General features: G+C 43.2%; 2 protein-coding genes across 8 annotated transcripts; one reads left to right on the plus strand and one right to left on the minus strand.

Annotated features, from left to right (window-relative positions):
• Positions 1–3,205: 3,205 nt before the first annotated feature.
• On the minus strand, positions 3,206–9,749 carry LOC109776439 (histone-lysine N-methyltransferase ASHR1). Of its 3 annotated transcripts, XM_020335081.4 has the most exons (15): positions 9,546–9,749; positions 9,195–9,340; positions 8,923–9,057; positions 8,769–8,823; positions 8,566–8,684; positions 7,007–7,095; positions 6,828–6,909; positions 6,605–6,703; positions 6,303–6,381; positions 6,074–6,193; positions 5,873–5,979; positions 5,285–5,354; positions 4,314–4,377; positions 3,716–3,819; positions 3,206–3,617 (listed from the first exon to the last, which is right to left on the minus strand). In XM_020335081.4, the coding sequence occupies exons 1-15, from the start codon at positions 9,655–9,657 to the stop codon at positions 3,589–3,591; spliced, it is 1,410 nt and encodes a 469-aa protein (XP_020190670.1). In that variant the 5' UTR covers positions 9,658–9,749; the 3' UTR covers positions 3,206–3,588. The 3 variants fall into 3 exon arrangements, with proteins under 3 accessions (XP_020190670.1, XP_073352215.1, XP_020190669.1); XM_073496114.1 differs by lacking the exon at positions 5,873–5,979 and having other exon boundaries at positions 6,141–6,193; XM_020335080.4 differs by having other exon boundaries at positions 3,365–3,819.
• A 161-nt stretch (positions 9,750–9,910) lies between these two features.
• On the plus strand, positions 9,911–15,779 carry LOC109776438 (serine/threonine-protein kinase MPS1). Of its 5 annotated transcripts, none has more exons than XM_020335078.4 (6): positions 9,911–10,384; positions 11,562–11,993; positions 12,156–12,925; positions 13,542–13,733; positions 14,503–14,664; positions 14,809–15,779. In XM_020335078.4, the coding sequence occupies exons 1-6, from the start codon at positions 10,177–10,179 to the stop codon at positions 15,304–15,306; spliced, it is 2,262 nt and encodes a 753-aa protein (XP_020190667.1). In that variant the 5' UTR covers positions 9,911–10,176; the 3' UTR covers positions 15,307–15,779. The 5 variants fall into 5 exon arrangements, with proteins under 5 accessions (XP_020190667.1, XP_073352214.1, XP_020190665.1 ...); XM_020335076.4 differs by having other exon boundaries at positions 9,970–10,384; positions 12,078–12,925; XM_020335077.4 differs by having other exon boundaries at positions 9,970–10,384; positions 12,153–12,925; positions 14,809–15,585.
• The last annotated feature ends 531 nt before the right edge of the window (positions 15,780–16,310 follow it).

Below are 16,310 nucleotides of genomic sequence, written 5' to 3' on the forward strand. Positions count from 1 at the left end.
TAAACTTCAGATCTGATATTTATCCGCTATACACATTTGATCTACGTAATGCCAATAAAATCCACCCTTTATCGAATTTTTTTTTGATCTACATACTATATTTGTTACTAGTACAGTAAGTTAATTAAGAGCCCCGATATCTAGATAGTAGAGACATCTATTAGCTAAGTAAAATGAACTTGTACTAATTTATAGACCGTGTGATGGTCAAACTTAATCACTTCAGAATGACAATAAATATAATTAAGTGATCAATCCTCTGGTACATTTCTTGCCTAGTCATAAGATACAAATATTGGTGTTTTTTTATCTGCACTATGGGAACTAACTGATCAACCCTCTGGTAGATTTCTTGGCTAAGATACAAACATCGAAAAGAACATTTTCATCAAAAATAAGGTATTAGTACAGCATATATGTGATTATAGATAAAAATAATGATTATAGTATACATGTACCCCGAAATAAACAATTATTGAAAAATTACAATTTGTCGGGGGGGGGGGGGGGGGGGGGGGGGGGGGCTATAGCCCCCTACACTACACCCTTGCCCTCTGTTACAATTTGGTCGTGGAGGGGGATTACTCTTTTTCTTGATCGTATTTTAACCACTAATGCCTAAGACCAGACTTGCGCAAAGGCACGTGCAGCAACATACCAAACAGCTACACAGGGCCTCGTACGGTCGTACCTTTTAGCCTTTTCTATCTGGCCCTTCTTCCTCGCCCGTGACGCGAGGAAGCGCAATGTCACGTAAGAGATGCCAAAGAGCAATAGTGGGCTCCTTTGATTCAAAGGAATTCTATAGGATTTCTAGAGGATTGAAATCCTTAGGAATTTTTCCTATGTTGGCCCTTTGATTCATAGGATTGGATCCCATAGGAATTTTTCCTATGAAATCTTTTGTACTACATTTCATGGGAAACCTAACATCCACACTCCAACCTCTTATTACATTTTCTTTGTTTTCCATGTAACATCAAACACTCCTTGCTAATCTTATAGGATTCAAGTTGACATGCCACCCCAATCCTATACTTTTCCTATTCCTACATTTTCAAAATCCTACGAATCAAAGAAGCTGAAAGACCTAGTGCAGCTACAAGCCACAAGAGCCACCGGGTGCCTCGGGCACCGCTCGGTTGTGGGCTCGGCGAGGGGGCAAAGGCAGGGGGAGCTAAACTCTGACCAGGTCGGCGGCGGGCGGCTCTAAACGCCCGGCCTCCTCGCATCTTGTATGCCACCGCGCGCAGGAGATGTGAGCACTCAGGGAAAGCTTTTGGGCGCGTCGCGCGCGCGCAGGAGATATTAAGGAGTCACATGCACACATGCTTTCACGGGAAACGGGATAGAGGACACATTGGAGGTACATATTTTGGCGCGTTCAGAATGGGTAAACACGACGAAATTGAACCCAATCACATTCACTCGCGCACCGAAACCAATCAAGGTCCTTTCCGGAAAATAGACTTGACCTCATACGAGCTTGCTGGCTGGATTGCAAGCTTTTACGAGCAAGGGTCAGTCTGGTCTTAGGCGTAGACCTGTTTGCCACCGCACACGCCTTCTTCCCCCATACTCGCGGTGGCAACACAGGAATCCAGTTATCTACGTTGATATTTCATGTTTGTTTTCATTTACAGCCTAGCGTTGGATTGTGTGTGCTACGTACACCGGACACCATGGGAATACATCCATCAGGTAATCATTTCTTCCATGTTTCCTATAAATTAGCTAAATTGGTTTCGCTGCCATAAAGAAAAAACTGCAATAATTTCCACTCCATTTTGCTAAAAATGAGCTTAACAACATTACTTTGATTCTTAATTTAATTTGAAACGCTGCTGAATAGGAGTGGATGCATAGTCAATGTTAAATCTACTCTCTTTTTTTTCAAGGGTCTTTTTCAGGAGGAAATCAAGCATGCCAACCAATGGGATGACCTTTGGCTCCTTTGGTTGATGATGCTAAAGGGAAGGCACCCGCAATTTCATGATGGGTAGTGCTCAGTTTCTCGTGTTATTGACGTGGCTTTGGTCTTTTGAGTCGTAGAAGTATTGGGAGTTCTGGTTGTTGTGTGTTGGGAGCATTTGGCGGGGCCGTCTATGTTGTCATGTGAGTGGACCGCTTTTGGAGTGTTTGTATCGGTTTTTGTCTGGTTTTCCGTAAATTAACCGGGCAATTCTCTTCTTCTTAATTAATCAATGAGGCAATCCTTTTGCCTCCGTTTCAAAAAAAAAAATCCAGGTACAAAGAAAGCCCTAATTTTACATACGCAATGCTCCTACCTTATCCATGCCATATGAAAAAACAGGTAGATTGATGTTATTGCCTTATGGGTTAACCCCATATACAAAATAGTTTTAGGCTCTTGTTATTTCTGTTAGAAGATTTAATATTTGCATAAAATATAAATAAACTTCAGAGCTGATATTTACCTGCTATACACATTTGATGTACATAATATATTTGTTACTAGTACAGTAAGTTTTCTTTGTAAGTTAATTAAGAGACCTGATATCCAGATAGTAGAGACATCCATTAGCTAAGTAAAAGCAACTTGTACTGATTTATAGACCGTGAGATGATCAAACTTAATCACTTCAGAATGACAATAAATATAATCAAGTGTTTGGGGGTGTGTGTGTGTGTGTGTGGGGGGGGGGGGGGGGGGGGGGACGTTGTTATGTCAGGTATTATAACATTCACTAATGTTGCGAAAAATCTTCTTGCTGGATTTGTAGGGTTTCAAGAGGCGACAAGGGGAACTTGTTTGTGCTGAAGATGGTCAACCCATTATACCGAGTACCATTGTAATAATACTAGCTACTCCCTCCGTTCCTAAATATAAGGTTTTTTTAGACATTTTAAATGGACTACAACATGCGGATGTATGTAGACATATTTTAGAGTGTAGATTCACTCATTTTGCTCTGTATGTAGTCACTTGTTAAAATCTCTAGAAAGACTAGTATTTAGGAACGGAGGGAGTAAATGCTAGTCTCTACGCTACGAAGATCCGGTGCCAACTATCGAAAATGCTCATTTTTCCCATCCTGAAGCTATACAGGACGTGTAAATATTAATGTTTGAGCTTAGCCCCTATAGCAGATAGCACACATTTGAACTGACAAAACTTAGATGTGTGGACGACGAAACGTATGTGCATTTGCCACTTGGTCCCAATTCTTCTTCGCTGTTGAAGTTCAGTAAATGCATTTGGATTGCAACTCCAAGAGTCTTTCCCCCCATACTACCTTGTTTTAGCAAGATGATTGATGAGGCAATCTCTATGTGACGGATTCAGTTACAGACAAAAAGTCAAGCTTCTGGATAGGAGAAATGCCCAAAGAAGAAACCATGGGACTAATAATGCTACATCATCATTAAACTCAAACACCTTATCCATGTTACATCTGACAAAGGCATGTTGTTTGTAGAGCGTGTTTATGCGATCCGTTTAACCACCCTTGTCCCCATCGCCCTCCCTCGACAAAACCTCAGACTTCAATCTCATCGTGACCACAGCATCCTCTGTATTATCTTCAGGCATCGTCTGCAGGGTGCTAATGAGCCATCCTTGGTACCCTATACCGCTGTCCTGAGATCGACGATCCCTATTTGTCATCACGGTGAGTTGCGTCTTTTCATGAAATTTGCTCGTCTCCAGACGATAGCCTAAATGAAACTTCAGCCCTCGCTTCCTCCAGCTTACCAAATAGCTCTTTCATGAACTGGGATTGTGTGCCGTGTGTTATCCGAAGTACATCTGCTGCCCTGGTTAACGATTTCAGAGCGTCCTCCGTGTACTCAAGCAACCTATGGCATGGAGGAGCTTTTAGTTAACACTGTTCAGCGGTGCAAAGAAGGAACAGTCAGGAAAGAAGAAAACAGAGAGCCAGTGTTAGACAGAAGACAAACATAGGGACTACTTGCGAATTTTAATTACTGTGTATGAAAGACCATCACAACTTAAAACCTTGTGTCAAAATGTGCTACGGTTGCTGAAAAGGCATGTCCATATCCTAACAGTGCCAAAGTTAGCATCAGACAATCACACAAATGATTAATAGACAAGGGGTTTGATTTGCCCCACTTTACAAGGGGTTTGATGATTTGCCCCTTGATTGTCTCAATGACAGTGGCCCCGGGCCCCACCCGGCAGCCTCTCAGGGGGGGGGGGGGGGGGCAAATGATCAAATGGAGAAGTAAAGTGGGGCAAAAGATCCAATTTCTCTATACTAGCATGGAAAGCTATCACATCATAGATGACACATGAACGGAAGTGTGTGGATAGGTAAAAGTACCCTTACCATTCGAGCTTTCCGCAAGTATAGAATTGCAGTCCAACCATTGGATGAAAAGGTGGGTAAACTCCTGATGAAAGTGCAACAACATTAGCGAACATCGAGTTTTGCCATAAACAGTGAGCTAACATAAGGAAGAGCAATGAGAATTTGAGAAAACATTCTTTTCAATGAAAACAGTCAGCAGTTTTTATTGTATCGCTTGCAAATGTCCTTTCAAACTGTTAAGATCGTATATAAACTTTTGCCCTTGCCCTTCCTTGCTGATATAATGTTCTACCAGCTACTATGCGGCCTGTGGGTTGTGGCCAAAAATATCAACATTGTCATGCAGCAGCAGTTGCAGCATTATAGATACTTATTGTACTGATCATGATAGGGTTCTCACTTTTTGTTCACTGATAACTTTCTCGCGCACTATTCAAGATGATATTTTCATCTCAAAACTAAACAATTAACCAATGTCGTAACTTACATGTTCACGCTTGATCCCAAATGCGCGTCCCTCGTAAATATAAAATCACGTGTTTCTTTAGCAAGTGCTATCAATAAGTGTAGTTTTGGAATTTGGGATTTCAATGAAAAGAAGCATAATAGCAGGTTTCAACCTATGAATTATTTCTTTACGAGACAAAAACAGATCATCCTAAGTTCACTCTTCACTGTATCTTTCTTTATGGGTTAACCCCACAGGTTGCTGCCTATCAAACTTTTAAGACAAAAAAAATGAGAGGCCTAAAAAACAAGATCAAACAGGAATAGGGATAACAGATGGAAAGCACTTCCTGGCATGAGATTGAGACAATTTTCTTACAAACATGCAAAGTTTTTCCTGAAGTTAACCTTGGACGTCAGAATATGATTTGGTAGAATTCAAACCCTTTAATTCAGAACCATGATGGTGTAAAATATATATTATATAATTGTATAGCATAAGATATTCCCAGTTAAATACAATAGGATCAAGGTTGCCTTACTTTCATAAACTGGAATAGTCAATCTGCAATACATCAATGCAGTCTGCCAATCTTGCAACTCCATATATATCTGCAGCAATGGTATGCCTGGTGAGATAGTAGATCAAGTGAAGTTGCATGGGTGAATGGCAGTAGTTACTCATACAGTCATTCTAGTAAATGTGTTGTGCATCCCTACTTTACTTACTTACGAAGCCTTTTATCCCAAACAAGTTGGGGTAGGCTAGATATGAAACCCTTTCACGAGGACTTCCCAGGAGGTCACCCATCCTAGTACTACTCTCGCCCAAATGGGTTTCATACCCAAAAGACTGGCTAGTTTTTACGTTGGCTCGCCAAGCCTATCACAACCCTTAGATATGAAACCCTTTCACGAGGACTTCCTAGGAGGTCACCCATCCTAGTACTACTCTCGCTCAAATGGGTTTCATACCTATGGGACTGGCTAGTTTTTACGTTGGCTCGCCAAGCCTATCACAACCCTCCTCCTTTACCCGGGCTTGGGACCGGCTATGCCTAGAAGACATAGGCGGAGTTGTGTTGTGCATCCCTAAATAGTTGTTTTTCCTACACAAGCTAGAAATATACCTTCAGGAGTGTTTCACGTGTGTGAAGCAAAGTGGTCGAGAAAGAATGGTAATGCTTCTGTTCTAACTGCTCAATGGTCTTGTACACTGAACCTGCTTCACTATTATCTATATTGCTTATTAAGGTAGCAAATTTTGTGAAATACAAAACATAAGCTTATTAGATATATTTGTTTCAGAAAAAAATGATAGCGAAGGATACTTCCAGATGAAAGAAACGAAGAAGCTTTGTCAGACAACAGTAATATTTCACTCGACACCTTCTTTACCTCTTCTTCATCTCTAGAAATGCTACATTTCTGGCATGTATAAGCCTTCTTTCCTGGAGATGTTGAATAGAGATAGAATGTAAGATAAAGAACGATTGCTCATGATTTAGAATTTTCTTTGTTCCATCTCTTCATTTATTGTTTTCCTAATTTCCAACCAACCCGAGTCAGGCAGCAGAAAGCCATCACACTTTTGGTCCTTGCATCTGTATCCCTCCAGGAGAGCATCTTCCTCAGAATCCTGTAACATTGACGAAAATGTAACAGAGCTCTGACTTGAAATTTTGTAGCAAGGTACATATATATCATATATGTGTCATGATTTTTTCCGGATTTTTCACATGTTATAAATGTGTTTGTTAGTGGCCTAGTGCACTAGTAGACCCTCAAAGGTGCTAGTGCTATATGCCCCTGTCAAATGTTAATTTCCTGGGGAAAATAAAAAAAGCGGCAGAATGGAAAACCTTAATACATCGGGGACATGTGCAGGTGAAGAAGTACTGCTTGAGATCATTGTGTCTCTTCAAAGTGGTTGCTGCAGTTTCGATGTAACTTATTGATACCTGACAAAGCATATGCATCCAACATTCTCCAGAATGAGAGGAAATGTAAAGAAAAAGAAAGCATAGCATGCATGTTAACAAATGAATGACGAAGGCAGAAGACAAAAAAAAATACTTTCCTTACCTCAGTATTGCTACTCAAGGGTTGCAACGCGCGTACATATGCAGTCCGACCCTCAAATAACAAAACTGCATTTGGTACACAACTTTATACCAGAAAAGGGTAAATACAAATACAATGATTTATCAAATGATCAAATCTGAGAGAAATGCCAAACAGGTGAACAAAAGCTCAGATACTACCTGTGGTTAATAATTGATATAGCAGGAAACAGTCCAGTCCCAAGGGGCCTCAGTTCAGGGTCACATATGGTATGAGCATTGCAGGCAAACTGCACACATGTAGAAGACGATAAACCATTCACACTTACTTCATAAACAAGTTATGTATCATAAGGTGTCATGTGGTGCTACCACTACCACCGGCACGACAAGGCTAGCTCCGACAGTAAGTTGATCAGTTACAGTCGGTAGGGACAGGAACAGAACTGCCGGTGATGGGAAAGCCAGGTGGATGTTGCAGGCCGACATAGAGCTATCTTTTATCTGCTTCCTTCCAAGTTAGTATATTTACTTCCAGTTACATTTGTTAAACTAAGATTTGACTATATCACTTTGTTAGGGCCAGTCTTTAAAAGGACTTGGGCACAGTTTTATTCTCAAGCAAGAACTAATTAACAAGAAAAGGGAGATTTGTCTCTGAACCCGGCCCTTCCCACAGTTGCACACCTGTACTTGGGTCGGGTGCACTGCAATCACGGCACTGCCCAAGCCCAGGGGGTTGGGTCTAAGGCTTCCAATTACAGCTAAGATCTCTAGCACGTGACAATAAGCAATGCCAACTTCTGTGTACACAAAGGACTAGAATTACAGAAAATGGCCATGCTCTAAAACAAACTTCAATAATTCAAGGGGAAGATGCCCTTCAGTGCCCTTATAATAAAGAAGAGTCAGGCACCCAGAAATGCGACAATGAAAGGTCGGAGTCCACACCTTATGAGGCATAGCTACCATCCGAGCATTCACTCGATCTCAACATGGCCATGGTCTAGGCGGACACACACTTTAATTTAGTGCTTTGCTATCAAAGTATACTCTTCGTTGGAATGGTCCAAACTATTGATAGCAATGACCGAAGAACACAGCAAAATGTATAACTGGGATAGAATAAGTATTACGACAACATGAGAGAGGTGTTTTGGCTCCCGGGTCCCTTGTGTCAAAAAACATATTTCAAAGTTTCATAAAAAAACTGAAAACAATTCCACGTGTACATATAGATGTGATCTACATGATGTAAAAAAAAACTGTTTTAATTTGTGGGGTGCAGAAAAAACAAATGTGTGGATCTACAATACTGAATAGCATCTATTATAGATCCACATATTTGTCTTTTTTTTGTGTAGCACATATTATCAAATTTTACAGGTTAATAAGAATGTATATGTACTTACGGAAAGAACTACAGATTTCTTTTAACTTTAAAGTGTATTTTCGATTTACAAAAAGGGCCCATTTCGCAATATTTAGAGAACACATGCCTTTTCTCCAGTAGCATGCTGGTTTATCTACACAGGAAGTGTTTAGACCTGATTTTACTCTACTCAAACAAGACCATATAAGCCCTTGGTTACTTGAGATATCAGGAAATTAGGAGAAACACAAGGGCATCAAACACGCACAATAACACCTGAAACCAGCTGTGTTCATCAGCATAATGCATCACATAATTAATTTGAATCTCCGTCTACTATAGCAGTTTGAACCTAAGGAAAAACATATTATGGGCAATTGGGCATTACCTTAGAAAAAGTGTGTGCAATTTCCTTAAGATCAAGTTCAATTGAAGGGAGAATCAGCTGCACAAGATTAGCCATCTGAGCATAGAGGACCAATTGATTATCATCAACCTTCGAGATGTCTATTCATGCGAAGTCAATCCAACACTCGCAAATCGTAATCTTTATAATTTATCATGAATCAATGTGTCAAGAGGGCAGGATACGGGACTCCAACGCATCCACTAGATCGTAGTTATCTGTTGCTGAAGATGGAATGGCCTGGAAATAAAGGTAGTATCAAGCCACTGATGCACTGAAAATACAGAGGTATTGTACAGAAAGTTTTTTTGTCAGGAATAGACCAAACCAGCCCAATACCTTCTCGCTTTGCAGTTTTCTTCTTAGTATGAGCTTCACCATCAAACGGATTGTAGGAGTAAGCATCTTCTTCCTTTCCTCTGTGAGAGCTGAGATGGCTTGACACTCGAGTTGATGCAGCTTCCATTCTTCTTTCTGCGTAACAAAATTTCACTTAAAGAAGTGACATCACTGAAAGCATAACAATCACTATAAAGAATGTTTACGCATGGCGACAGAAGCATGTATCTGCCCATCAACGGCGTGAAACAATCGAAGGGCAGAGTCCGAACCTGGCACACGCTCCCGCAGTACCAAGCTACTCGACAAACCGAGCACTTCCGCAGGTTGCCGGAGGCGAAGCAGTGGTCGCAGCTCGATCCAACCGAAATCCTGTTGGGCGTAGAAGCATAGGGTTCTTGGCAAATAATGACCTCCCCTGCAAAACCGTCGGAGAATCCCACCACATGAGCTTGATTATACATAAACCAGCGGGCCAAGCTCGACTCAAGGACCAGTATCGTCCATCTCAGCAACATCTACGTGTGCCATTCATCTGGGCATTTCGTCGAGCGGTTCGTGTGCAGGTAGGGACATAGGGGCAAAGAACGGCTGCGGCCGAGGGAAGGGGAGGGCGGGGTTACCTGGGAAGAAGCTGCGGGCGGCGACGAGGCCGCGGCCCTTCCCTGGAACGGAGGCGACGGCGAGGCCGCGGCCGGCGAGCTCGCGCTGCAGCTGCTCCGCCCACGCCGCCATCCCTTGCCGCGGGGACGCTCCGCCGCTTGCTGCTTCACCGGACGCTTGAGAAATCAGAGCGGAAACAGTTGGGCCCCACCGCGCTGGAAGTAGTGAGGCCGACTTAACCGGGCCAGACGGGTTACGACTGATTAAAGCCCATAGTGGGTTCTACGATTGGGCTTTGGACAGGAGGCCCTGCTAGCCCAACCAGCACGGCGGCGGCATTTGTGGCAAAAAAAAAAAAGGTTTTGGTCCGTCGTCCTGCTCGCTCGGCTTCCATTTCAAAATTTGGGGGCTCCGTCGCCATTCCCTCCTGCCCCACCCCCACCCCCGGATTCGCTCCGGCTCCGCGTCCCACGGCCGCCGCCGCGCCCGCGCCGCCCCACCGCGCTCCGGGAAGCCGCCGGCTCCGAGCGTCTCCCTCCGCGACCCCCGGAGCAGCCGCCTCGAGCTCCGGAACCCTAGGGTCTCTCCCCCACCCGGTCCGCCTCTCCGGCGAGATGCCGCTGGGCCCCACCGCCTGCCCCGACGCAGCTGATGGAGAGGAGGGGTAACTTCCTCCGGCCCCCGGCCCCCGACGACGCCGCGGCCGCCGGCAGGAGCGCCACGTTCCCCGCCGCCGGGGACACGGGCCACACCAACCTCACCTCCTCCTCGGGCTCCTCCTCCTCATCCACCGTCACGGGCGACCCTCTCGACTTCCTGGGCCAGATCCATGCGGCCTGCAAGCGCCAGAGGCCCCTCGGTGAGCTCAGCCACACCCTAAGCGTTGCTGCTAGTTCCATCTAGGGTTATGCATTTAGTTTAACTTTTGTCACATGCAAATCGAACTAAGTTAACAGCAGTAGCTTCAGGGCACGGGAAATGAACCTGCAGAGTAGATCCTGACTGTTAGTGCTAGCTCTACTTTTGTTTGCGGATGGTGAGCAGTGATGTGCTTATTTTGTAAGGCTATGTCAAAAAGACGTTCTAGAAAGTCTATCAATCGGTGTGGCAAATTAGATTGAAGCGAGATATTGTTTGTTATTCGAAGGTTGTTATATCACATTTCCTCTCAGTTGCTCTGCAATGCAATTGTATATTCACTGCAGCTTGATTAAGGAAAAAATGGTTACCCAAACACCCTAAGCGTTGCTTCCATCTAGGGTTATGCATCTAGTTTAATGTCTGTCACATGCAAATCGAACCAAGTTAACACGCAGTAGCTTCAGGACACGGGAAATGAACCTGCAGGTAGATCCTGACTGTTACTGCTAGCTCTACTTTTGTTTGCGGATGGTGAGTTGGGATGTGCTTATTTTGTAAGGCTATCAATCGGTGTGTCAAATTAGATTGAAGCGAGATACTGTTTGTTATCCGAAGGTTGTTATATCACATTTCCTCTCAGTTGCTCTGCAATGCAATTGTATATTCACTGCAGCTTGATTAAGGAAAAAATGGTTTTAAAGTTTCAGACTTGAGCTCAGTTTTAAAATCCTAGAAATTAGTTTGATGTTTTTTTTGTTTTTGCAAAATTCCTATGCGGTTTGTATCTCAGATTTCCGTCTATATGGAATCTAGACCTTCTCTTCTCATGGATTATATTAATTTAGATTCTGTCTATACGGAAGCTAGACTTTTCTTTAGATGGATTATATTAATTTAGATTCCGTCTATACAGAGTCTAGACCTTTTCTTCACATACTAGAAAATATTTGAAATAAATAAAATATTGTAATGTTATATGTGGAATTTTAACATAAAGCTGAGTTATCGTCCTGGTAAAAAAACATTTTTGTGGTAGGCCCTGTTCCCGGTAAGAATTACAGTTAAATTGTCTTTCCGATTCTATTCCCTGTCCCTGCTACAGAGAAAGATGCTCGTTTCCAACCGAATTTGTCTAAAATGCGTTGTCATCTTGTTTTAACTTGAACTTGCCTCAGGTACAACACAGCGTGCAACTCGTATCCTGTTGCCTCGAGGTGAGGGGCCGGCGAAAGCTGGTACCAGCCCTTCTGTTCGACAGAGTTCTGGAGGAATGGCTATGCAGAAGCAGAGTGGCGTGCTGACGGCCTCCAGGTTGCAAAAGGTGTCACCTGATCAAAAGGATGTTAACGCTGGTGCAGGAGTACTGGCATCAAATCAAAACGACATGTTGACTACACCTTCCATGTTGAGTACTATCACAGATGGCCATAATCAGATTGCTGGTCAAAACGACCAGCAGAAGAATGAAATGAATATGTTTGTGGACAGGAATAAGTCGTCGTTAGATGTTTCTTCATCTCGGATCACATCTCGAAATGCATCAGTGGCCGTCGGTTTCAAGAAAGATCAGTTTTATTCAGTTGGCGATTCACACTTAACTTCTCAGGGTAAGATTCCTTTTTTGACTCTGGCTATTTTGTAAAGTTAAATGCAGACCTGTTTCTGTATTTAGTTACCGGTTTACATTGCAGGTGAGAATGTAGGAGTAACCACTGACAGTAGAATGGACAGTATGTTGTCTTATCTGCATTCTGTTTCATTGTCAGCAGGAGATAATTATCATGTGGCTCAGGCAGCACATGATCAAGGCGGGAAACATCAGAAGCTTGAGCTAGCTGGTGCATCAGTTGAGATGGATGTCAAGTATGATGCAGCAAATTTGCCTCAAAAAGTGATTGAAGAAGCTTGTAATCAGAATCATGGAGAGCCAATGACCCGTTGCTCTGTCGTTGGTTCTTCTGTTACTGCTGTATCACTACATTCAGGGCAAAATACACGAGTTCCTCAGAGTAACCGATATGCTTCGCCAATGCAGATGCCTGAATGTACAGTGGAATCATCTGCAGCTATACCGGGTAGTGTCCCTCCCAAACAGCAAGAAGCTGCAATGCCATCAAGTGTTGGTGATTGGAATCCTAAAAACCATCAGGTTCCTAATACAACGGACAAAGCTGCCCCTGGCAATGGAGGTTTGCCATCCCAAGGCCAAGGGTTATCTGCTAATGAACAATCTACGTCTGCCAAGGATGGGGGTACTTCGCAAGCAAACAGGGATCAGAAGGAGCGCCGAAAAAAGGGTTATGATCCTGAACATTTCTTTAAGGTGAACGGGAAACTTTATCAGAAACTTGGTAAAATAGGTTCTGGTGGCAGCAGTGAAGTTCACAAAGTTATATCAATGGAACGTGCAATATACGCCCTGAAAAAGATAAAGCTTAAAGGTCGTGACTACCCGACGGCATATGGCTTTTGCCAAGAAATCGGTTACCTAAATAAGCTGAAAGGAAAGAGTAACATCATACAGCTAATTGATTACGAGGTACTGGTATTAACCTTATCTCTACTAGTTTTGGGCTGCATATAACTTGATACTTGTACACAGCATCTCTATTGAGTTATCGGACTCATTTTCTGTGTTCTCGGAGTATTTTATTAAATGCAGAGGGATGCTATGATATTTTAGTTTATTTACTATGCCGTACAGAAAATTAACTTCTATTGTCTTTGAACTGGAAGCTTCTTGTTCCCTCTGCTCCTTTTATTGTCTAGAACTTCTCTCATAGCTTTTGCCCTTCAGGTGAACGCATAACAAAATCATGTCCTTTGAAATTTCCATTGCTTGATATTTTTTAAACTTCTATACAATTATGGTTAGGCTAGCGCCAATGAAACTCGAAAAAAACCCAGCTAGCGGAAAGTTAGCATCTTTTCTTATCAGGAGCCTACTTTGCCTGTGATTATTAAAATTTCAAGTTTTCAATCTGTCTTGCTGTGTGAAACCTGATTACGAATAACTGTGGATTGCCGTAAGATATGCCACTCATCTTATTAGTTTACAGAGGGAGTAGTATTTAGCGGCAGCACTGTGCACAGGATACTTTCACTGTATAGAGGAAATATTATCTAATCTACCTAAGGCTTTTGGCATGTATCAGGTCACTGATAAAAATTTACTTAAAGAAGGCCCTATCTCACCTCGGGATGGAAAAATTAAGGATGATCAATACATTTACATGGTCCTTGAGTTTGGCGAAATTGATTTAGCACATATGGTTGCTCAGAAGTGGAAGGAGAGGAACAACTCAAATATGAAAATAGATGAAAATTGGCTGCGGTTTTATTGGCAGGTAACCTTTATTTAATTCGATTTAAGTAATAGCATAAGGCTTGAGTAGAGGACAATTAGCTTAACTATGAACTAGAATGTAGGTGGATACCTTTGATGCAAGCTTTTCTTCCAAATCTTCAAATCAACATTAAAAAATTGCTCTAGTTGACTCGGTGAACCAAATCATGTTAACTTATTGTAGAGTATGTTATCAATTTATCCAAGAACTATTGTTCCAGATTTTAAATGGCATTGCCTCTTGCCGAACTGCTACACAATTTTCCATTGTTCATTTGTATGTGTCCTGCTTAGGTTAATGCTCCTGCATTCTATTGAGTTACTGTGCTTTTAAAGTTTGTACTAGACCCCAATACGTCTTCTGTGCAATGTAGGTTAATATTTTATACAGATAGAGCTGGAAGTAGTGCAAATTTTAGTCATGCATGTAATGTGGCTCTGTTAAACATATACTTGCTCCGTCCCAACATGTAATGTGCAGTGATTCATTGAGACAGGGCTCTGACCAATAATTAATTGATTAGTGTGTGGTTGTGTGTGATATAAAAATGCAATCATTTTAATAACATCAATTTTATGTCACATAAACCACATGTCTTTGTTAGCCCAAACCTTCTCTATCAAAATATACACCTTACATTTTGGGGACGTCGGTTACTAGAACTTGTACCTGCATTATTAATAATGAATGCGTTCAGATAAGTGGTTATTTTATTCTGAATTTCAAAAATCCTAGCGCCTTCTCAAATTTACCTTGTTTTGTGTTTTAGCAAATGCTTGAAGCAGTCAATACAATACATGAGGAACGGATAGTGCATTCCGATTTGAAGCCTGCAAATTTTATGCTTGTGAAGGGATCACTGAAGCTAATAGACTTTGGCATTGCCAAAGCTATAATGAATGATACGACAAACATTCAGCGTGATTCTCAGGTACCGTGGGATGCAATTTGCTTTCGCTCGTTTATTTCTGCCATTGCATATACTTGTTGTATTAGTAAGAATATTACTGACCAGTCACATCAAGATTTGTTGTATCTGGCATGCTAATCTTTGATCTCTCCCTGTAAAGAGCAGGTAGGAACACTTAACTACATGTCACCCGAAGCATTGCTATGCAATGAGCAAGATTCCAGTGGGAACATTTTCAAGTGTGGTCGGCCAACTGATATCTGGTCTCTTGGATGTATTCTTTATCAGATGGTGTATGGTAAGACACCATTTGCAGACTACACGACTTTCTGGACCAAATTCAAAGCTGTTACCGATAGGAACCACAAGATCAGTTATGAACCGGTCGACAACCCATGGCTTATTGATCTCATGCAAAGGTGCCTGGCCTGGGACCGAGACGAACGGTGGAGAATACCTCAATTGCTTCAACACCCCTTTCTTGTCCCTCTGGTGCCACGGGATTTGCCTCCCATCGACCCTGATCCTGATCCGTGCAGCATGCTGATGGACCAGGTCAGACCACACTGGGACAATCCCGAGGTTGCCAGACTTTGCTCCGAGCTTCGAGGCGTGATTGCAAAGTGCAAGGAGGATCAGAGCAGTCAAAGCACTGAAACGTAACACAGCGTAGCGTCGACGGTATGTCGAGGTGTGGCACGCATGTTACAGCTCAGCGCGCGCCATCTTCTCCTCGAGATCAAACATCATTTCCGACGATTCGATAGACAGCTACTGAGGCACTGCAGGTGTTGGGCAAGATTCGCGGCTGACCATCACCGATTTTTATGGCTCATTGTGTTGTCACGGAAGTTCAGCACTTCATTGAGGATTCCATGTACGCGTCGTCCTGAGGTCGTCGTTGGTGTGTGTATGTATGCCCTCCTCTTCGGCTTATTTTGTTTGTCCCCAGAATAACCGGTAACCGGGGTACCTTTTGTGACACGAGGTTTCCTTGGTAGGATTCTTCTTCCTGTTAGATGAGGAACTAGGCAGGTAGGTGGTGCTTTAGTCTCTTCTTTGTCTGTTTGGTTCTTCTGAATTTAGGTGACAGCGTCTGTTGTAATCTGTATGTAAATAGCGCACCTGCATGATGAGTTGGGGTGGCAGCGAGAGGGAGGCATTGTTTTGGTAGTGGGCTGGGCATTTTTTGGTGCCCGGGTGTTAGGAGGAAGGTGATGCAGGCAATGCCATGGCAGGACTGACTGATGTTAGAATTGAAGATATTTAGTAGCTGTATGTTTGTTGGGCGCAGGAAGCATCTTATCGATTGAACCCATGGAACGAGCCCGCAGCACCTTATCGACTGTCCAAGCACGTTTTTTCAGATAGGCGAGCCCCGTCTGGTGGAAAGTGTTGGTGCTTTCCACTTTGCAGGTGCATCTTCTTTTGTAGTCCAGGTGCAAGGGTACATTCATGCTCACGCGCGTACGTCGCTTCTCTCCCCTCGGTGCAGTGGCCAGCAAGCCGTGGCCCCTATTAAGGTCACGGCAGCGGCAGCAGAGCCCGCGCGCCACAACTCGCCACTAGCACCCCTCCGTGTTCACCATGACTCTCGCCTAGTACCACCACACTAGCGGCGCACGCAGGAGCCCCGGGACCGGGAGACGGGCCGGCCACGCGTATGC

This window comes from Aegilops tauschii, chromosome 4 (assembly GCF_002575655.3).
Source record: "Aegilops tauschii subsp. strangulata cultivar AL8/78 chromosome 4, Aet v6.0, whole genome shotgun sequence".
NCBI classification, from domain to species: Eukaryota; Viridiplantae; Streptophyta; class Magnoliopsida; order Poales; family Poaceae; genus Aegilops; species Aegilops tauschii.